Here is a 23,370-nt window from a genome sequence, read left to right on the forward strand (position 1 = left end):
AGGTTTTCAGTATTTAATTTTTAAAATAAAATTCTTCAGCCAACTCAATGAAAGGTTGTATAAAATATGCAGGAATTTGATTTAAACATGTATTTTATATTAATTCATAGCAGATCCCCAAATCTCTAAGTATTGAAAATGACACTCCAGATACTTTTGTTTAATAAAATAAACTACAAGTGAAATTAGATCAAATAAAAATGCTATTAAGAACTTGAAATGTATGATAACACAGTAATAAGGCAATAATAATTATATCATCAATAGTAATAATGAATTATCCTATTCAAAGAATTTAATGAATGGAGGTCATTTTGGCATTACAAAAGCAGAAGTCTAATACCTCAAAATTATATGGCATGTTTCTTTTCAAAACTCATGTTTCATCATTCAAAATTGCTGTGCACCAGGGAAGCAAAGCAATTTTCAGTGATGGAGAAATTGAAGGACAAAGAGGTAAATGGTTTGTCTTAGTCACATGGCAAGTCAACACAATGTTTAATCTAGAAGTGATTCCTTCTCCTGGGCTCTTTTCCTTAAAAGTTCCCACTATTCAGCAGGGAAATGGAATATTAGAGATCCCTTTGCCAAAGCAATGCTAAACTTGAAAAATTAATTGTGATGGCCTCATCCACACCAAAATGGAAGCAAAGAAAAACGAAACTTCAATCCAAACCACATTGGTTTATTCATCCGACGGCACCAAATTGTATTACCATTGAAACATTAAATGGTCTGGCGTTAGTACTTGGTCCTTTGGGAAAAAATTCTCTCTGACCACATTAAAAGTGGTGTATGTTTGTGTTAGCTGGTAGGAATGACTTAGAACATGCAAAAAAAGTGGAAAGAAATTCCTATTCATGTGTCATAAGAAGCCTTTGTGTTAGTATTTGCTTATCATCTGAAGAATAGGAAAAAATAGAAGAAAAATAATTTTTAATAAGTGGAGATGTGAAAATACCATCCATGAACATTTAAGTTTAGTTTCATCCTTAATTCCTTTTTTTTCTTTTCCCTAGAACCAATTGTTTACTAATGGTTCATGTGGAATTTCAAGGGCATAGCTGAAATTAGTAGTTTTAAGCCTTTCTTCTTCAATCCCAGACAGAAAACAACAACCAAATTTTGCTTTTCCCTAACTGGTAGAAGGTTTCTATATCATGTAAGAGAACATTCCACTCTATTAAAAATACCAAGTATAATCAGGTATCTCTTTGATTGCTTTTATAACATGTACTGAACCCAATTACAAAATTTATCATTTAGAAATGTTAGGATAAGGTGCTTGTGCATAAAGTAGCGTACCATGTACAGGTCTTATATTCTGAAGATAAATTAATCACAAAATGGTCAACTCTTTACAATTTCCTGGTGTGGGCATATTATAAAAGATGTGAATCTGACAAGCTGGACTCTGTGGAAGATGTGCTGCTAAAGTTTGGCAAAATTGGTGCCAAGGGTTGGAATAATGTTCTCTAAACCTAATGCATCCTGTGACCTCTGCATAAGTACAATTTACACAACAAATCACAGATGAATTTTTCTAGGCAAAGCTTACATATCTTTTACAAGGGCAAAAATTTATATTATTTTGGGGAATATGTATAAAATAATTATTGCTATCTTCTGCTAGAAGGACAGTACCTCCCAAAGATCCTATTACAGATGTCAGGACTTTTAAGTAATTGATTCAGTCTGTATCTCCTGGGAAGAATTTAATATTGCTCTTAGAGAGGTTTCCCAGATATGTATCCCTGAGTATGACAGAGTCAGTAACTTAAATTCTGAAAATAAAGTCATTCACAAAATAAATTCTATAAACCTATGCTGCCTGCTTTAGAAGCTACATCTCTCAATACCAGCCTGGCTTGAGTCCTAGGTCTGCTACTTAATGGCTTTGTAATCTTGGGCTTTTAGATATTCCAAGCCTCAGCTTCTTCTTCTGTAAAATAATGGCCTGTAATCTCTGTTTCATGGAATGGCTGTGTGGAGCTATAAAATAATATGTCTGGAGAGCGCTTTCATTTTTAAAAGCTATAAAGCATTATATAAATGTTATTATTTTTATAAATATTATGTGAACCAGTATAATTCTTTAATTTGAAATTAAACGGAATGTCTCTGGACAACTCAGGGTGATGTGAATGAATTCTATGAGAAATGAACTCTACCAAGTTTCCCTGAAGTCTAAATATACAAGAAATGAAAGAGAGTCCCCTATGAAAATATCACTTGGGCTGCTGTGTAATGACTTACATTGAGCTGGGTTGGCACTGCTGGAAGTCCCAAGGTAATGTTGGGCAAAGAGGGAGAGGTATAAAGACTTAGCAGGTTCATGGAATCTTCATGAATTAGAATGCGTTGCTGTGAAACCATTTGCTGTTAACAAAAAGGAAAAAAAAACAGAAAAAAAGGAAAAAAAAAGAAAAGGGAGTCTCAAACATTATTATATCATAAATTTTACTGTAAAATTTTCACATTTTAGATAATAGATTTTGTATTATCAGGATTAATCAAAATAGTCAAGTATTTTAATTATTTATTTATGAATTCAGTATCCAAAAGTTATATTGTGCAAATTACAATTCTCTTCATTAGAAATCATAGCAAAATATGAAGGGCTTCTATGTTCATTTTGCCAAATTCATTTTCAAAACTCTTCCTTTATGGACCATAATCAGTGTGTCTGTCATCAATTGGTGAAGTATAACAATTAAATGGAGTAATTCTTATGGTATATTTTTTGTGTAACAGAATAATGAATATGTATGTAATGTTGCTATAATCATTATCTTTATGTGGATTAAACATCATTTTATTGATGGGAAAACTCATGCAAGAAAACCTTAGGTTAGATATCACCATATAGGATTTTTTAAATTAATAATATCTTTTTAAATATAAAATAAATGAATAGACGACTCTGCGTGGTGTATATTTAGATCATTCATATTCAGAAGCTAAGGTAAATGTTAAAATATTATGAGTTCCCTGTGCCACAATAGACTTCATTTACACTGAAAATACCTTGAATGTTTTGGCATCACAGTCTTTTTTACAACAAAATACCTTTTTTAAATCCAATACTAAGAGTCATGTTTTCCCACATGTGGCCCAATACGGTTGCTTGAATTACATTTTCTGTTTAACTCTTGCTTCCCTCCCAGAACTCTTATACAATAAGAGTTACAAAGGTCTTATTAGACTAAGAAACTCTGGCCTGATATGGTCCCCAAGGGAACAACATCCCTGAAAAAGAATACTCCATGTAACAGTATGACACAGTGACTGCTTTCTTCCCAAACAAAAAGCATATGGGACTCCAATAATAGACCACCTCCAAGAGGGATATTGCACACACGGGTTTTGACTAAAGTAAATATAATAACTTGTCAAGCATGTTTGGGGGAGCTGTAGATTTTCCCCTGGACAAACCTGGGATATCAATTAACTGGGGAAAATATCATGTGCTAATACAATGCAACCTCAGAATGTCACTGAAGAGTGATGCGCCACCAAAACACAGGATGTTATTCCAAAACATCACCTCAATCATAGGTTTGTTTGGAGATGAGTCGTAGCCTTAACATAATAAGAGCAGAAGGTTAAATGCAGAGTTATTTTCATTGTAACTGGGAATTCCAAGCTAACTCAGATTTTTTTTTTTTCCTCAAAAGGACAAGTCAGATATTTGTGCATGAAAGTTAAGAGGTATATTGAAACTTTTAACATCATATTGCTTTTATATGCATCCCTTTACAAAATTAAAGTTGTCTAAAATGCCACAGCCTGAAGACTATGGGAAAAGATTTGGTTATTAGTGTGGGACTGCAATTTTACATTAGGAGCTCTAAGTAGCAGTTTCATATTTGCTCTAATTAAAATGACAAGCTTTTATTTTGCTTATATTAATATGCTTTTAATATTAATTTTTAGTTTGAAATATATGCTTGAATAAGAACAAAAAGAATGTGTGAGGAAGTAAAAAATAATTAACCGGCTTATTAGCTGCAAGCAGTAATTTATAATAAGATGATATTTCATTCACTTATCTGTTTTTATAGAAGAGAAATACATGTGGAGAAGGAAGCATTTAAAATCATGTACAATATGCATTCCGGGTTGTATCTGTTTGTCTCACAACTGAGAGTTGACATGCACTGTGGGAATGGTACCAAAGACATGACCGGTTTCACTGAAGAGTTCATCTTTGTTTCCCAGAACGAATTACTGTGATATCTTCCCATCTCATCCCAGGAAGCAAACCTATACTAAAGTAAGAAAAATATTTCTTCTTGGATGTAATAATGGCAGGAGCAGACTAGTGGCTCACATGGGCTTTGACTAAAGTGAAGACAATTGGGAATATTCTTACTATGAGATTAAACTCCTGAAGTTTCATGTCAAAAGTGAGCTCCATTTCTTATAACAGTGCACTGATTTTCAGCACCTACCATGTGCGAAGCTCTGAGCTAGGGACTTTCTGGAAATTCACCTATTCTTTCTAGGCACTCTGAAGCTATCATTATGCTTCAGTTATGGATATAAAAACTGAGTGATTTCCTCAATTCTGGTTCCCAGCGGGATCAGGAATATAACTTTTAAACTAATCAAGCCTTTGTAATTTGTTGTCAGGTACTGCCATAGGAGCTACGCCCCACTGGACCATGATTACTGAAGGACAAAGGAACCATAAAAAAAAAAAAATACAGACATGGGGGAAGTTTTAGAAAAGAGAGGAAGCAAAATATGGTCTTGAGGCTTATGGAAAAGAATAAATGTGTGTAACAGGGAACCAGCTGACCTGGGCATAAGAAGAAAGTGAAAGCCCTGGTGACTTTATGGACATAAGGAGGGTTTTCAAGTCATGGGAGACCATTCCTGAGGAAACTAGCAAAGTCCTGAGTCCCCCATATTCCCTAGGTATATAGCTGGTTCTTCCCACAGAGACTAACTGGTATAGTATCATATCACAGAACTTCAGGGATCTGGACATTACTTAGTTCATTTTCTTCAATTATAGATAAGGTATCAGGCACAGTATTTACACAGAATGACCAGGATCACAAATGACTTCACAGACCTAGAAAAAAGTTTTCCTCAAATTATTTTCTTTAAATATACCTTTCCTCAATACGGCTTTTTTGATAAACACGGTCTATCTGTTCCAGTTTAGTGTTTCTTAGGAAGAACCTAAAATTGTATTCTATCTACACTGCTAAAAGAGTGCAGACACACTTGAAAGCCAGCTGAAGAGGTGGTGAAAGGTACCAATTCACTGGGACAGTGAAGGTTCCTGACCAGTATTCTTACAAGGCTGGAAGGTTACCCCACCTTATCACTGTGGTGAGATCACAAGCATTTTCAGGCAAAACTGTGATTTTTCCAGGAAGCAATTTTGAAACTGGCCCAGTCCTTAAATCAGAGCTTTGCTAAAATGTCATTTTCATCTTAGAACATGGGGAAGATGGTTTTAATCTAAAAAATTCAGAACCAGAAATTATTACTATAGTCAGATAAAATGGAAATATTAAATGTATAAGTGACCATCTTTTAATATTCACAAAACAATTAATAAAGAACAATTCATTTAGATCAACAGTGTGGCACTGGATGGGAGATGTACAAAGATGTCCTATACCACACAAGTTGCTATGCTAGTTAGGTGGACAGAAAAGTAGAAAACTAACTAATGACCTGTGATAACCATGATAATTAGAGTAGGGTTAAATCACTTCAATGGCACAGAGAAGAGTGTCAGTTTTATACCAGGCTTTGCTAGGTAGCTAGTAGCATTTCACTGAAAAGAGCATGATGTTGAGAAGTGGGATATGCCTGAGTCAGGTGTTGAGGCAGGGAAGACCTACTCACATCTTAATAATGACCTTCAAAAATTTTTCTCACCATCATAGCAATTGGAAGCCTATCTTGTGGATAATCTTTGCAATTCAGATGAGTAAAATACTGAAAAATTCTATGTCTCTCAGTAGAGCTATTAATTTTGCCACTGAAATCAGCAACCTGTTAGTTTCAATGAAAAGACTCAAAATTCTTACAAAAGGAAAATGGGCAAAAATTAGAAAAATACAGAATCTCAAAATGTTATAGGGACTGAGACAGGTAAAAACCATCACACATTGCTGGTAGGACTGTATACTGGTCTAGCAATTCTGGTGAGTAATTCAGAAAAACAAAATAATTACACTATATGCTGTGACCCCAAAATTCTTCTGCTGGGAATTGTGTCTTCAAGAAATTCTCTCATTAAGCTCTCACTTATCATCATTTAGGATGATGTTGACTGAAGCAAAAGGATACTGAAGCAGTTTTTGGTGGCGGGTGAGAACTGGAGTTCACTGGGGCATCCGACTGGAGAACAGGTAGGTAAAATGGAGCACTGGTCACCAGGGATTGTTACATGATTAAAAGCCAACTATTAGGTATATGCATCCATAATGACATAAATAGATCTAGAACATATACTTAGTGATAAAAATAAGAAATGGAATCAGGTTAATAACACCATGCTATTTATACCACGAAAAGTTCTGGGCACAAAGCAGAAAATACATATGGTGTAAGAACCCATGCAAACAAAAAATACAGGAGAGAATGACTGCCTAGGGACAAGAAAATGGAAGTGGGGGGTAAGAGATACAGAAGGTAGGAAGGAAGGTAGGAAGGAAGGAATGAAGGAGGGAGGGGAAAAGGAAGGAATAGAAGGAAGGGAGGAATGGAGGAAGTGGGGGAGGAAGGGGAATACTTTTCTCATGCTTAAGACAAAAAAGTCAACAGATGATCTTTGATAGAAGAGTATTTATGTAAATAATCACCTACTTTATAAGAAGCTCCTAGAGAAAGTAGATATATAGAATTTTAAATTTACTACATGGTCAAAATTACCTACAATATACATGAGCATTAGATAAAGAATATATGTATCTACAGAGTCTTGGTGAGAAGCAGTCTAGACTGGTAAAAATAAGTGTGTCCCCAGTGTCTTACACTTGAGCTCCATCACTCACTGGCTTACGACTGGGCAGTTGCCCCCTTTCCTTGGACATCAGATCCTTTGGCTTTAGACAGAAGTATCTCTACTAACATGATCTGGTAATATCTATGTGTAATAGACTGGCATTCAGGAAGACATATTTGTAAACCTCAATCTGCTTTAGCTTTAAAAGGTACCAGATATCCATATTAGACTATCTAAAAGAAGAAAGGCACATTAAAAAAGATGGGGCACCTGGGTGACTCAGTCAATTAAGCACCTGACTCTTGGTTTCAGTTCAGGTCATGATCTCAGGGTTAGTCAGTTTGAGCCCCACAATGGGCTCCATGCTGACAGTGTGGAGCCTGCTCAGGATTCTCTCTTGCTCTCCCTTTCTCTCTCTGCCCCTCCCCTGCTTGCATGTTCTCTCTCTCAAAACAAAGAAACAATAACAAAAAAAAAATGTGAAAAGAAAAAGAAAAACAACAAAGAAATCCTAAACTGAGATATATGTATCTTAATCATTTAATACTTACTTGTAGTTTTCATAGTAATTTTTTCAATAGTATTTATTTTCTATTGTCCTTTCAGATAGCTGATAGAAAATTAAAATCTCCATGTGATAAAGAAATTTTTTAGAAATCTAAGTCTCTACATTTTTATTTTTACTGAACATCCAAGAATGTATTACTATAAAATGATTTGGAGTCAAAAACAATTATCATTCAACTGGGCTGCCTTTGCATTTTAAAGCCACTGCTGAAGGTCTCATTAAAGGTCTTGCTTTACAATATTGACTCATGTTATTCCTATTAAATGATTCTTTTGTCACAGCAGCTTCTTTTCCCCAAAGATGGGGGGAAAGCATTTTCTTTTCTGCCATCTAAAACCATACCTCTGCACCCACTCAGGAGGGAGCATAACATTTACAGCAAATGTCACAACAACCATGATATGAAACACAGGCAGAGGAGTCATGTGAGATTGGGGCAAACACAACAAGTGACATTTCAGATGATTTTAGAGTACTTAACCTTATTATTAGAATCCTTTTTAAAAAATCATTTGAATCTGCTGGAGAAAAATTATTTAAAAAATAGTACAGCAGAGCCAGACACTAATGTTCGAATAGAAATAAAGCAGCTGCTTGGCTACTGTTAACAGAGCTATCAAATAAATCTACGGACTCTAAAATAATGGTGTTGATATTCATGGAAACATTTGAACCCACAGGCCTACAGTATTAACAATAAAGTAACTAGATAGGTAAAGACATTTCTGACTAGAGCTGGAAATAGAAACTCCTGAGGTTTCAGCTCCCCAACCAAGTTTACAAATGAGTAAAACAAGTAGCTCCAACAAGCCGAGTTCAGGAGTGAGCATATGCAAGAAATAGAAGAAATGGAACAGAAGTGGTCAGAGCAGATGGAGACTCACTCTCACATGTGATTTGCTGGCTTGAAGACAAACATGCTAATGAGTTTTCCCTACTAGGAGTCAGTACTGATAACAACAACAAAAAGTGAACTCGTTTCACACTTCACAATTCACTACCCACCTCCCGAACACTGATTGCTCACAACAAAGTTTTTGGAGTAGGCATTACTACCTTTCACCAGATAAAAAATCTGAGGTCAGGGCCAGTTTAGCGACTTAACCAATGATGACAAAGTAGTCGGTTTTGGAGCCAGGTTTCTGTGGAGCCTGTCAAATGGAAGACCCATACGTTTGAATTGGCTGTGCTGTTTCCTCAGTGGGGACTTATGAGTAAATTCTCCTCCTACTTCTGTCCTAACCTCTATCTAAATTATACAGGACATGTGAATTACAAGATAAAATTTTCTTTTTGTCTAAGTCTCAAGATCAGCCTGAGTAACAGCTTGACTCTCCTATTTTCTAAGCAGTAAAAGGGAATTTATTTACATGGGTTGTGAAAGAATTAGGTGACATGCTTTTATATTTATAGGTCACAGAATAAAGAGTTCATTCAAATGTACACCGTTGAACTATTTCAAAATGAAAACTCACCTGTGCTGTTTAACCAAAAATGGTGGAATAAACCTTCACCATTTATTTTGCAAATGGTGAACCAAGCAACTGGCTTGACTTTTCAAAGTGTAGTGGATGTATATTTTTCATACCTCAAAAAATATTTCTGTTGATATGAAACTAAACGCTATTGTTAATCTTGGAAGATGTCTGTAAAAATCATACTAAATCCAAAATAATTGTTAATCAAGAATTGCTGAAAATATTTGTTTTCCTCTTTTGCTAGTTTAGGTGGAAGCATTTTGCCATAACAGAGCTAGGATATTAATTTGTGGAGTTTCCATCTGAATTCTGCTGTCTCTTTACCTCTCCAGTATGAGTTATATTACAGACCTCTGTAAGTGCAACACAGCAGAAAACCACATGTTAGCCATCAGGGTTGAATTTTTTGTTTTGGGCCACAGAGAGGCTACCCATCAGTGCATAAAGGTCTGCCCACCTGGCCTTTTGGATCATAGTTCAGGCACACAATTAATTCATTATGAAGTAAGTCACTGCTTGCTTTTGAACTAGTCTTTCCAGCTTTGGAGGTGAATGTCCTGTCACTGACCTGAAGAAAAACCTCTACTCCTTCAAACTCCATTAAATCACATTTCCTTCTGTTTTTTTTTTTTTTTTTTTTAATGGGGGGGGGGGAAGGAAAGGTTTGAANTTGTAGTAACAGAATATGTTCTATAAGTAGCTGAAAAGCGAGGGCAATCTAAACAGATATTTGTGACAATAAAGGGTTTAGGGGGTTTAGGAATATAAAATAGATTAAGACAATATAAATACATTTCTTTAATTTTCCTTCTTCACTGTATATATTTTGAAATTTAAACATAGGGTCACATTATTAGGGACACTCAATTTAATTTAATAGGTCATAAAAAGTTTGAAGTGAAAAGAAAATCTCACTGAAATTTGCCATTTATTTCCAGTATCACAATTATATATTTTTATTGTTCTTTTAATGTTGCACTAAGTACTGTATACATACATATATATATACATATACATACACACACACATATAATGGGAGAATATGTGTATTTTCCTTGATAGTAACAAACCATGTCTCTCCCCATACTGCCTACCTTCCCCCCTCCAGGGAAATAACCATCATGCTAAGTTGTGTGTTCATCACACCATTAACCTGTGTAAAATACACTTTGACTGTATATGCTTTCCCGATCAAGATATTGTACTGCTGTTTCTGAGCCTTATAAAATACTCTCATACTGTAAGGGGTCTTCTGAACTTTTTAACACTAACACTGCATTTCTAAGAATCATACATGCTGTTGAATATAGTATAGTATGTCACTGCTTTTTTGAAGAGCACAAAATTCATCCAGTGCTAATTTAGAATCCAGACCTTCAGTGCTTCCACTAATAGTGAGAATCACATTCTTCAAACTGAAAGGAAATGGAAATCTAAAGTTTTTTAGAAATGTCTGTGATCAAGTTCTTTTCCTGGAAACTGATTAAAGGACCACAGAAAACGGACCAATATTGAGATATAATTGCACTAAAATTAATACAATAATTTAGCCAATAGTTCATAAATCCCACTTATATCTATGAGCAGAAATATATGTGAAGAACTTATTTTATCTGGTATCATGTTTTAGAAAAGATAATGAAAAAGGGAAAGAGAGACAGCAGGATGGTGAGACATAAGGAATAGATGAAGAATCTGGAAATAATGTCAAGGTCTGAATTGTTATTCTTCAAATAGCTTTCAGATGATCATAAGCAAGAGTGTCTATCTCTTCTTCCCATTTTCCTTGGAAAATTGAGGGAAATTTTTGAAATCTACAATGCAGGCATATTCCTCTAGAGAGGCTTTATATTTGCTTTTTCAGAGACCAAGGGGCCCTAACAAACCTGGGGCATTTTAAACCAAATTAAGAGTTTGAAGTTATGTAAATCTGGGCTACATACAGCTCCATTCAAGGACTAGCTTCTGGTGAAAACTTTTTAGGCAGAAATTCTGTCTCTGTTGTGGTCTGTATCCAGACACTTCTGGGGGTGGGGGTGAGGGACTCATCAACATAGTGCAGATATGGACTTTTGAAATTCCAGCTTAATGTTTCATGTTAGATTATCCTCCTTGGTCAGTACTGAGCTTTGCCTTCTATCTCTTGAGTTTTGTGAGGCTCTAAAAGCCAAAACTCAAAACTGAAGTACACAAATTTCCCTGGAGTAAAAGTGACTTCACTGTTTCAATCCTTTGCTTATCAGGAATAACCTCTGGTTTTCTGCCTTAGATTATATTGTAGCCAGACAATTTTATAATTTATAAATACTGTGGTGTAAGTGTATGTGTGTGTGCTGTGTGTGTATGAAATTACAGAGACACAGATATTGGCATAATGTACAGAAGACATTTCTATCAGTCAGGCTAACTATCCAAAATCAACTGGGTCATCTCAGGAAATAGCAAAGGGAGTTTCCTATAAGTGTTTTAGTGGAAGTTTGATAATTACAAATCAGGAAAGCTATATGACCCAAGAATCAGATACTTGACCAGTCTCTTTCAGCTCTCAGTTATCATGACTGTTATAAAATACAACTGTTGCAGTTATATATGAGAAGTTATTGTACCAGCCTTCCCTGCATAGAGCAATTCATGGTAAGGAGGAATTATAATGACAGAAAAAAAAATCAAGGGTTTCAGTCAATTGATGGGGTCTTCAGGGGCCCCTGGGTGGTTTAGTTGGTTAAGTGTCAGATGCTTGAGTTCGGCTCAGGTCATGATCTCACATCATAAGGTTAGTGAGTTCAGACCCTGTGTAGGGTTTTGCTTTGATGATGCAGAGCCTGCCTGGGATTCTCTCCATCTCCTCTCTCTCTGCCCCTCCCCTGCTTGTGTGTGCTTGCTCTCTGTCTCTCTGTCTCTCTTTCTCTCAAGATAAATAAATAAACTTAAAAAAATTGATGGTGTCTTCAAAACAGCTGATTCCATAAGAATGGCTATTTATAGACAGTAGCCTTTGCTCAACATAATGCCAAAACTACATAGAAAAATTCTTTTTGACTCATAAATTTATTTTCCTCTATTCTTACATCATTGGTTTCAATAAATTATGTGTTGAAAAATGTTATTAGGGTTGACTGCATAAATTCAGATCAATTTCCTTTAATATTTCCTTCTTCAAAAACAGAGTTCCTATCTTATTCATCTTTATATTCCCATTTCCAGGTAAAATGGCTGGCAGTTAGTAGGTCCTCAGTAAATGTTTGCTCAGTGGAGCCCTATGTTCCTTAGCTGAATGCTCCTTTTTTCATCACTTGCCAGGGTAAATGGATAAAACCTACTTTGCTAGGCTGTTCTACTGAGAGATTTGCACAAAGTTGTTTTTACTTATTTATGGGTCTACCCCCATCAGAATAAAAGTAAACATAATATTACTGAGCTGCACAACTGCTGGGCAGTGTATACTCAGAATCACTAAGAGGTTTTTTTGAGGATTACATTTCAATATTTTCAAACCCTGATTGTCATCCAAACTTTGTAAATAAGATCAAGTTTATTCAATTCTATATATTATAAGCCTACAGAAAAATAACAGAACAGGTGGCTTTAAACTTCAGTTCAGAAATCTCACTTCATTTAAAAGTCTTATGAAGGATCTAATGTTTAAAAGAATCGGAATACTAAGAGCCTTACCTCAGCATGAGGAGTAGGTGGCAAAACTGAAGTCTCATTTTCAGTAACGTTACTGGTTGGCCCATTATTTGGTGAGCTGGGGCCAGACCCTGGAGAGCTGCTACTGACTGAGGATTCTGTAAAACATTGTGAAGCACAAATAGATTCATGAAAAACACACAAAGATGAGCTTTGGTTATACTCTACGTAACATACAGCAGAACACTCTTTTCTTTCCCTATGGGAATGACAGCACCATTTCAATACATTAAAAAAAATAAAATAAAACAACTGTGGAAACTTTTGAAACACTTTTGAATTTTCATACCACTTTTCTTCCTTTGTTTTCATTGTTAAAAATACAACCCAGTACTTAATAGTTTCTAGAAAAGTAAGGATATCCACTTAGAGAACATTAAGAAATTTTTGATGAAAAAAATAAGGAAGATCTTTGGTATAAATTCTTAAACACATCTTTCTCACTGCCTTTCTATCTATATATTTTGCTTACATTTTGATAAAAACCTCTTTATCTTTGATTCTTTTTTATTTGCTGTTCTTTTAATGAGAAAACTACACATCAAAAAACACTTCGGGAAGCTTCTTCTCCCCTAGGCTCCTAACTCGTGCCCTTTCTGTGACTAACTACTGTTTTCTCATTAATGGTTCATTTTCATATCTTGTCTTTAGAAACAAAAAACAGAAAGTTATTTTCTTACACCTGCCTTGTCATTTTTAAATTATATTATTTATATCTTTGTGTGTGATATTCAGACTGAAGTATTTCCTTATCTAGAAATCACTGCCATGTGCACTAGAACTCAAGACAGCAAATAAATGCTGCTCTAGGATTCTACGACATTGCACTGGATGAGCTCTGGAAGGGGAGGCAGCAACTGATTTTTTGGGAACACTGAAAAAGTCTCAGAAAATAAATGATATCGCAACTGGAGAGTGAATAGAAGTGGTTCATGAAATGGGGGCAGTGGAGAAGAAGGGAGAGGAGGAGAAGGCATCACAGGTATGGGTGTGTGACAAGGCTTAGAATTTTAAAATAACATGGAGTTGGTGAGAAAAGGGGCAGAAAACTCTAGAATTTAAAAAAAGAAGAAGATGGCAAGTGGTTTCCACATCAGCTATTGGGAGGAGAGAGGGCATAGGTTTGGAAACAACATGAACCTGAACCTATGAAATGGGGGAGAAAGATGTAGAGATGTGAGGGGAACAGCAATTTAACTGCTAGGATGCTTTGATGGTCTCTGCCTAGATAGTAAAAGTAATTACTATTAAGATCCAAAAACAGCTCATCCAAGTTACATGAAAGCTGGCAGAGAAAAGGGGAGGAGGTCAGGTTAATAAAGCTGTCTGTCTGGTAGTTCAGATTCCCCAAAGACATTTAGAATAAGTACAACATACTAGTTAAAAAAAATCTACCAAAGTGTCTTTAAGTCCTAGTTCATTGACCAGAAATGTGTGTCTAATAAACATGCAAGTCTCTTTGAATACACATTATTTCCTCAGATGAAAGGGGGAGTTCATTATCTCACCAAATTAAGGAGAGAAAAATATGGCATTTCAAAACAAACAAAAAAAGAAACTTGAGTAAAACTCCAGCAAATCATAACCCCTTTAAATTAGAAGTAATCATTACCCAGATTGAGCAAAATTCTGCTGCAATATGGCAAGTGACTGTGGGAAGAAAATTACAATCAAGAGAATATTATAAATAGAAAAGAACATTGGGATAAATAAATACTACCTTAGATAATCAGATTCTAAAGCAAAAACAAACAAAAAAAAGCAAAGCAATGTATATGGTAGTTTTTCCTGTTATGAGGGAGCATATTATCTCCAATTAGAAAAATCACTTATGTCTACTTACATTAGACAATGATATGTTCATCTTCTTTACATTCATTAAAACAGACTCACTCCCCAACTCCTCAAGCCCACCAAGTACCTCTATGATAAAAACTTAATTAAGCTTTTTTTTTACTTAAGTACAAATATGTGTTTTGAAAAAGAAAGTCTGTAGCTCTGAATTTAGAATTGGTCCAAATTAGTGATTATACTTGATATTAAAAATAAAAACTTCAGTAATTGTTTATTTAATATTTCTTGTCTGTCAAAGAAAAAATTTCCAATAATACTTTATTCAGATAAACATATTAATCTATCAGGATTGCATAGGAGATGACATATTCTTTTTTTTTTTCCCCTAAATAACCTGTCAAACTACCAAGTCATGTTAGTATTCTGTATTTTCCACCTCCACGCTCTTTTCCCTATTGTCTCCCCAGACTATACACTATGATGGCCACAGGAGATACAGAAAACGAATCATTTTAAAAATTATTATCCTTACCTGCTAAGGATAAGATCTGATCTTGGAGGAACAATAGCAACTGACCAGACTGGTATAACCATCGAAAAAAATGGTTGCAGATGACCACTTCTTTTTTCATGCAACCGTAGGAAATGACTGGATATGATACATAACTCCAAGTAGGTACTCAATAAACAGTAGTCCATACTATTATTCTGGCTACTCTTTTTGATTCTCATATCCCTAGATCCTCTCCAATTTCAGACCAGGTACAACTGGGACTAGAAAGCTTTGTAAGGCATCAGGTTGAATTTCCTAACCTGTTCACCCCACCACTAACCAGGCAGCTAAAAAAATAAGAACTCTTCCATTTGAGACTAGTGAAAATGACGGTTTCTTTCCCTTCCTAAAAGGCAATATATCCCCCTCCTGCCATGAGTCCCAGTTCACTAGTAAACACATAAAGTCATTTATGAGTTCTGTAAATTTGTTGAAAAGTCAAGGTTTTGCTGTTCCACATAGTTTAATTTTCCCAGATGTATTTTGTACATTCATGTCTGAGTATGGGGGAAGTGTTCTTCTTGGACCTCCCTCTGCTCATTCCCTCTGCTCATTTCTGATCAAATTTCATTAAAAGTTATATTCTTCTGGTTGGCATTCCTAAAATGGACTGCCTGTTTCTGAAAAGATTAAGGTGAGCTTTGGCATTCCCTAGTTATGCCTAGACTGACACAGTTCTGTTTTTCATTCATTTCCTATTTAACACAGTTGGTGAATGCATGGCAGGGTTTACTGAATTATTTGTGAGTTTTCAATATAGTTTCCTTTCAAGAAATGTTTCTCCTCAAAATAACTTTAATATGCAACAGCCATATTTATTCTAAACTATTTATTTTCATTCCTCCTACCAGCATTTTTTAGTGTATATCTGCCCAGTCCTCAATTACCTGTCACCTCAAACATTCGCTTCTTGAATGAAGTGACAACATTTCCATCCTTCCGCCTGAGTAAGGGGCTGCTTCTCCTCTCTGCCACTTTCTGTTTTAACCTGGACCGCACCTTCAAGTTGGGCTCAGAGGCTGGGGATTGAGACAAAGAAAATAGATAAAAATTAAAAAATAGAGAGCCAGTTGCTCCTGTGTATAAAAAACGGCTCACCCTTTTCTTGGTTCCTTCTCATCTCAAATTAAAATTCCAACCATGTAAATAAGGCATTAACTCCAAATGAATGAAACAGACAAATATAGTAATTATTTTTATGAAATGTGCAAAATGTTTTTCTACTTCTCTAAATGGAAAGTGAAAAAAGAGTAAAAATATGTATTGTCTACTTATTTTATCTGACAGAACTGGGATTGCTGGGAGGTTTAATCATTAAATATGTTTGGGTCAGAGTAAGATTTATTGTACGTCTTTGTCAGCTCTTTAATTCTCTCAAGGGTGAAACGCAATACCATAAAAACAGTACCCTAATGTGATTTTAGAGACTCTGGCCTGACTTCTGGTAATAAGAAGACACCTCTGCAGCATATAATTTATGTCTAATTCTGATTCCTGGAATATTTCTTTGTCGGTGGTTTCTAACTTGAAATCGTGAGAAAATATACTCGGTATATGAACACCAAACCAAGTAGAATCACCATGAATAAAACTTTCTACATATTTAGTATACAGTCAAGTAGAAACAAAGGGTGGTCAAGCCTGAGAATTGAAAGTTCTGAGTTAGGCTATATGTTCCAAAGTACAAATGCATATTATTCATAATACATTAGTATTTCTTTGGTTAAACTATTCTACATAGTGATGTTCTATAGTTATTATGTATTAGGTTCCTATGTAATTATACTCTAGAAGAATGGGAACGTTGGACTGAATCCCTATGTAGTACAAGTGAGTGATGGTCATGATAATGATGATGACGTTGATGATGACAGTGTTTCCAACGACAACTGACATTCATGTAGTGATTCCACTTCTGTTGTAAATACTTTGTTAATATTAACTTGTTTAACCATAAGAAAAAAATTGATATGAGACAGATTCTGTTTATACCTTGATTATATTAATGAGGCAACAAACACAGAGAGGGTAAGTAACTTGCCCAAGGTCTTAGAGGTAAGAAGGGATGACACCATGATCTGTACCTAGATAATGTAGCTTAAGTGTATTCTTCCAGATACTGAAATACTTCTCCTCCACCTTTCCTTGTGTATGAACATCATAACAATTATAAACTTTTTCCCAAAGCATTACTAATCATCTGTCTCAAATAGGATAGTACCATGTAGCTTGAATTTTTGGTGAGTGAAAATGTTTTCTTTGAAGGAATGTTATATTTTTGCCTGACTGAAAAGAGTATCAAAGTAAAACTTACAACCTTTTCTTTCTTCGTCCCTCTTTCTTATTGATTTGTTTTTATGTTTAGGATTCAAATATCTATATGTTCATTTTGTCTTTGTTCTTTTCTGTTTCCCTTCTCTGCGGCTTGATGGAGAACCCCTACATTCTAGCTTTACTTGGAACAAGCCTGATGAAGTAGAAACTTGAAAGAAATATTCATTTATGAAAAATAAAACAAGTTAATTTTTTTGTGTTATACACCTAATTTTATGGCTGATAACACTGAAAAGGTGAAAACGGGTGTCTTGAAAATATTGCAAAAGTAAAAAACGGAAGAAGGGGTGGGCACAGAGCAGGGCTGAGAACAAGAAGCTCAGTGTCAGCAGCCACAATATGTACCACTTCCTGGGGCCCCCATCTTGAGGCAAAAAAGGTAAACACTTTGGGTAAAAGATTCAGGTTCTTCCAGACCTTCCAGAAATTCTCAGTCCACTTTAGCTAAGTGGAGAAGTCCGGATCTGAATTACTAGCATCTGATTCAACCAGGGTTAAAGGGAGAAAATAAAACTGTATTAATTCACTTAGATTTGTTTCCCTGTACATGTTTATTTTTAAATTCCTTTAAAACACCAATTAAAAAGCTGTCAGTTAATAAATTTATTCATCTGAAACCTAGAAAGGAAGACATGAGGAAGATCTATGTACTAACTCTTACTGCTTTCCTCTGTAGCCTTGCTTATAAACCCAAAGACAAAAATCACAGATTCTCATACTTTCATCTAGATTAGCCTTCATGATGAAATCTAAGTATTAAATAATACCAACTGGCTCTTCAGAGGAAATATATCAGTTGATCAATCACTTTAAAGGATGGAGTAGAAAATGCACTGTTTTCAGTGAGAAGAGGTGAAGTTAAGTCCACTTTCCAGCTATGGGACATTCATTGACTCTAGTGCTTTCTAAGCCCAACTCTTCATTTCTGAAACATGAAAATCTAATACTTTATTTTAGAGTTATGGCCACCTGACTAGATACCCGGAAACTGAAGATCTGGATGAATGCAAGGGAAGAAAAGGTTTATGGAATTTTCATTATTGCTACTACTGCTAAGGGTGGCACATGTCAGAATGACCGAGCCAGGACTGGGTCCCAACTTTCCTGAGTTTCAGTCCAGCCCCTCTCTCTTTCCTAACACATTGCACCAGCTGGGGCTGAGTTTCTGCAATCCAGACAGAAATGTGCCAAAAGCTTGGAAAAACAGCATTTGCCATTTAAACATTCTACATGAAACCTAGAATTCCATAAGCTTTTCAGGGGAAAAAATGATTTTTCAGGTCAGCACATAGCTTTCATTTCTATGTATGTTTCAGAATGGGCTGGATATACGGTTCTAAAATTTCTTTCAAAGGTCAACACAAAAAAAGTGAACACCAGACATGAATAAGAATTGGGTTCTGATCTTGTATCTATCAGCTACTGAAATCAATAACCTTGAATAATTCCTAGTCTCTGAGTGTCAGTTCATTTATGCAAATCAGCTACAGATTACCAGTAGGGCATGGAGTACATTAGCTTTAAATCTCAGTTTTTCATGTTAAAATGGGGGCAGTTTTTTTTCTTTTTTCCCCCCCTCCATGTGCCCCAGTGGATTCCATATTTCAACTTTGCCTGAGCCCATAGGGCTGAATCCTAGGATTGCATCACTTAGTCCTTTGCTGTTTGTATTGCCTTTGGGCTCATCTCATCTATTGGTGGGACTGGTTAGTGATAAAGGATTAAGGAGGAGTGCTCTCTCTGCTTCAGTATTGCATCACTGGCTAGAGTTTTGTTTCCTTCTGATTCCATCTCCCTCTAGAGGCTTCTACTCCATGGTTCCAGCTTTCCCAGTGCTCCAGAAATATTATTTCCTCTCCTTGCATTTTCAACTCTGGGGGTGGGAATGGTTTATCACTGCTGCTATTTACTGGGCACCTCAACATTCTTAAGCAGTTGTAAAGTGTTTATTTCGTAAGTCTAAAACCAATACTGTGTATATTCTGTTTCCTACCAAGAATCTGATTAACAGAGTCCCTCTGCAAAGTTATTGTAGAATTAAATGAAATCATGTCCAGTAAAGGACAAACCCGTGCTTCTCAGTCAGGGAAGATGTTAACACCATGGGACAATTGGTAATGTCTGGAGATATTTTTAAATATTTTTTTTAATGTTTTTTTTTTAAATTTATTTCTAGGAGAAAGAGAGAAAGACAGTGTGAGCAGGGGAGGGTCAGAGAGAGGGAGTCACAGACTGAAACAGGCTCCAGGCTCTGAGCTGGCAGTCAGCACAGAGCCCGACGCGGCGCTCGAACCCACGAACCGCGAGATCATGACCTAAGCAAAAGTCAGATGCTTAACCGACTAAGCCACCCAGGCGCCCCTGTCTGGAGATATTTTTGATGGTCAGTATGGGGTACAGCTGTTTGGAATCTAATGGGTAGAAGCTAGGGATGCTCCTAAACATCCTACAGTGCACAGGACATCCGTATCTGGACTCAAATTGCTGTATTGCCAAGTGTGAGAAACCCTGAGGTAAGAATCAGTAAATGGTGGTTGTTAATGAGTGTGCTACACTGAGATGATCAAAGGAGATAATACTATGTGTTAGAAATTCTCAGAGGATGTAGAAGAGTAAGAAAAGAAAGACAAGATTATCAGAAATCAGTGAATACTATAAGTCACTTGAAAACAATCAATATTTAGATATATTTTTATACTTAGAAATTTATTTCCAAACATTTTTAATGTTTAATCACTGGTGTTTCTACAGAAAGCAAAACAAGTCAACTTCATGCAGAAAGATGTAATTCTCAATTTTTGGGTGGAAACTACTTAGATCATTGTGATATTTTTATTTTAATCAGCTTTTATTTTAGTTTTTTATACAGTTTATTTACTTTTTTGAAAGAAAGAGCGACAGAGCAAGTCTGGGAGGGACAGAGAGGGAGGGAGACTTAGAATCCAAAGCAGGCTCCGCACTGACAGCAGAGAGCCTGATAGGGCTCCTGGGGCTTGTAGGGCTAGTAGTCATGAACCAAACCTTCAGATCATGACCTGAACTGAAGTCAGAAACAACTGACTGAGCCACCCGGCTGCCCCAAGGACATAGCTTTTTAAAAACTAGGAGACACTGATATTCTGTAAGTGCAACATAAATTTATTTTTTCAAAATATACAATACACTGGGGCGCCTGGGTGGCTCCGTCGGTTAAGCGTCCAACATCGGGTCAGGTCATGATCTCACGGTTCATGGGTTCGAACTCACTTCGGATCCTCTGTCCTTCTCCTCCCCCCACCCCTCCCCTACTTGTGCACCTGTGTCACATGCTCTCTCACTCTCTCTTATAAATAAACATTAGAAAATATATACAATGTAAAACTTTTCTAAATAAAGGTCTGTATCCACTAGTTCTAATAAAAACTTTTATCTGAGTCACCAAAGACATTCTTAGTAGTGAGGACAAAGGATGAAATGATAGATAACCATCATTTAGTCATTGCAATGCTTTATAAACTCACTCCTCATATTTCAGAAACCCACACACCAAAGCTCAGCATGATATATACCCAAGGAGTAGAATTAATGATCTATTGTGCTGACTCAGTTTGCAGTTAGAGTTAATTCCATTTTTAATGCTCTGGTCTCCCCAAAGGCTGAAGATTTCCATTCCAGTGACTTGCTAATGGGATGCTAATCCTCAAGAGCCCAGAAAGAGATCACTAACTGGGGAGACATTCTGCTTGTATCTCAGTGTATTTCATGCCTAGTTGCACTAATTGCCTTTCTATTTTTACGCCACACCCATCACTTTCTACATCTCAATTAATCACAGAAACAGAAGGCAAGCTTTTCAGTGTGTGTGCCCATCTGAATCCGTGTGTCTGCTGAGAAGAAAACCTTGCAAGAAAAACTGATTCTCATCATTTAAATAAAAGCAATCAATATTAAAATAAATAGGACAGAACTAAAACCTTTTATTCTTTCCACTTAAAAGAAATTAAAATGGTAACAAAAGGAAACAAAAAATATTGTAAGATGCTCCATGAGCTAAATGTATTTCAAATCTTTCTTTTCATATATGGTGCAGAATGAACTTAGGTGTGGCAGGGAATGAGAACAAACAATGGGAAAAAATAGTAAAGCCAGGTAGCAGAAGCACAGTTTAAAAAATTAGGATTCCAATAGTGACAAAGCCCAGACTTGTCATTTCACTACAGCTTGGTTTATGTGACTGCAAGGGTATCCTTTTTGCACACTTATACCCACATACAGACATGGAAAGTATTTTTTGCAGAAGCAAACAAGTCTTGGACACAAAAAGACCAGACTCATATTTCAATGCTAACTTTTCGTGGGTGAGTTGTCTGATCTTCGTGAATCATTTTATCATTGGGTAGAATAGAGTAGTTAGTTCAACTGGCTGGCTGTCACACACAAAAAAGTTGTTTAATCAATAGATGTTGAATAAATGAATGTTTAATACAGTCTATATGTAAGGTTAAGAAACTTATATTAAAATAAAATAAAGAGACAACTATAAGGATAAGATCTACAATTGGTTTAGTACCTTTGCATATGGCAATGTTACCTATAAAAGCAACAGAAATAGTACTCGTCCTTTTCTGATCTTTTACTCAGTATATTTAAAATCCTTTTTGGTTAGTAACTGACTTTAAATATTTTCCTCAATTTTTTTTACTTGCCTGTTTATAATTTTTACTCTAGTTTCTGTGTTAGATACATCACTACCAAGAATGATGCCTACTGTGCTCATTTTGTCTCTATTCACTTTTAATCTTAAATTATGAACATTCTTTATATCAATAATTTAGACAAAGATTCAATACCACCTAACATGGTATACAGATGTTCTTCATTCCATTGGAAAGGATCATAAGGAAAAAAGGAAGAAGTTTCCATTGAGTAATGGTCAATAATACTATTAATTAAGAGTGCCTGGGTGGCTCAGTCAGTTAAGCATCCAACTCTTGATTTCGGTTCAGGTCATGATCTCATGGGGCTCTGCACTGACAACACAGAGTCTGCTTGAGATTCTCTCTTCCTCTCTCTCTCTCTGCCTGTTCCCCACTTGCACACATACTCTCTCTCAAAATAAATAAATGTTTAAAAATAATACTATTAAGATAATAATTATTAATCAAAATTCAGTACCAGATTAATAAATGTGTCTTTATACTAATGAATATTTGAGATATTCAACAATTTTACCTGTACTACATGTTTAGCACTATAATCACAAGTGAAGGTGAGACCTCTGTTGCCAACTTCAAATTCCTTCTCTGTCATTGTCATTCTTTCCTGTTGTGCTAGATCTGTGGATTCATTCACCCAGACTCCTCTCTGCTGGATTTCTCCTGCTGTCTCCCACCCACAGGGCTTCCTTAGGAGCTGCCATATTCTAACACTCTGTCACTTGGAATCAAACACATAAAATCTATCATTCATTCACACTCTCTCTTTCTTTTTTCAATGCTTATTTATTTTTGAGATAGACAGAGAGACAGAGTATGAGTAGGGGAGGGTCAGAGAGGGAAGGAGACACAAAATTTGAAGCATGCTCCAGGCTCTAAGCTGTCAGGACAGAGCCTGACACAAGGCTCGAACTCCCAAACTATGAGATCATGACCTGAGCCAAGTTAGATGCTTAACTGACTGAGCTACTCACTCACCTCTCGTTCACTCTCTTTTGAATGTTCTTTAGGAAGATTAGGTTTCCTGCCTGAGTCACTTCTCCCTTTCGGGGTAGCAGTGTAGGAATCCATCCCATGCGAACTGTGCAATTAAGTTATCATTACAATTATGAAAAGACACTTTGGGGACATAGAAAATTCCCTAATCTAGTTTATCTGAAGATATAGGTTACTCTAATTAAAACTTTTCATAAGTAGGGGCGCCCGGGTGGCTTAGTCGGTTGAGCGTCCGACTTTAGCTCAGGTCATGATCTCGCGGTTCGTGGGTTCGAGCCCCGCGTCGG

At 36.0% G+C, this 23,370-nt stretch overlaps 1 protein-coding gene across 4 annotated transcripts in view; it reads right to left on the minus strand.

Annotated features, from left to right (window-relative positions):
* HDAC9 (histone deacetylase 9) overlaps positions 1–23,370 on the minus strand; it is a 908,040-nt gene that overhangs the window by 371,183 nt on the left and 513,487 nt on the right. For all 4 annotated transcript variants that reach the window (XM_077757662.1, XM_077757659.1, XM_077757660.1 and 1 more), the window contains 3 exons: positions 15,947–16,078; positions 12,695–12,810; positions 2,257–2,379 (listed from right to left, as the gene is read on the minus strand). In XM_077757662.1, coding sequence (XP_077613788.1) covers positions 2,257–2,379; positions 12,695–12,810; positions 15,947–16,078 — 371 coding nt within the window. The remainder of the gene's footprint in view (positions 1–2,256; positions 2,380–12,694; positions 12,811–15,946; positions 16,079–23,370) is intronic.

This window comes from Crocuta crocuta, unplaced genomic scaffold (genome assembly GCF_008692635.1).
Source record: "Crocuta crocuta isolate KB4526 unplaced genomic scaffold, BGI_CrCroc_1.0 scaffold62, whole genome shotgun sequence".
Classification (NCBI taxonomy): domain Eukaryota; kingdom Metazoa; phylum Chordata; class Mammalia; order Carnivora; family Hyaenidae; genus Crocuta; species Crocuta crocuta.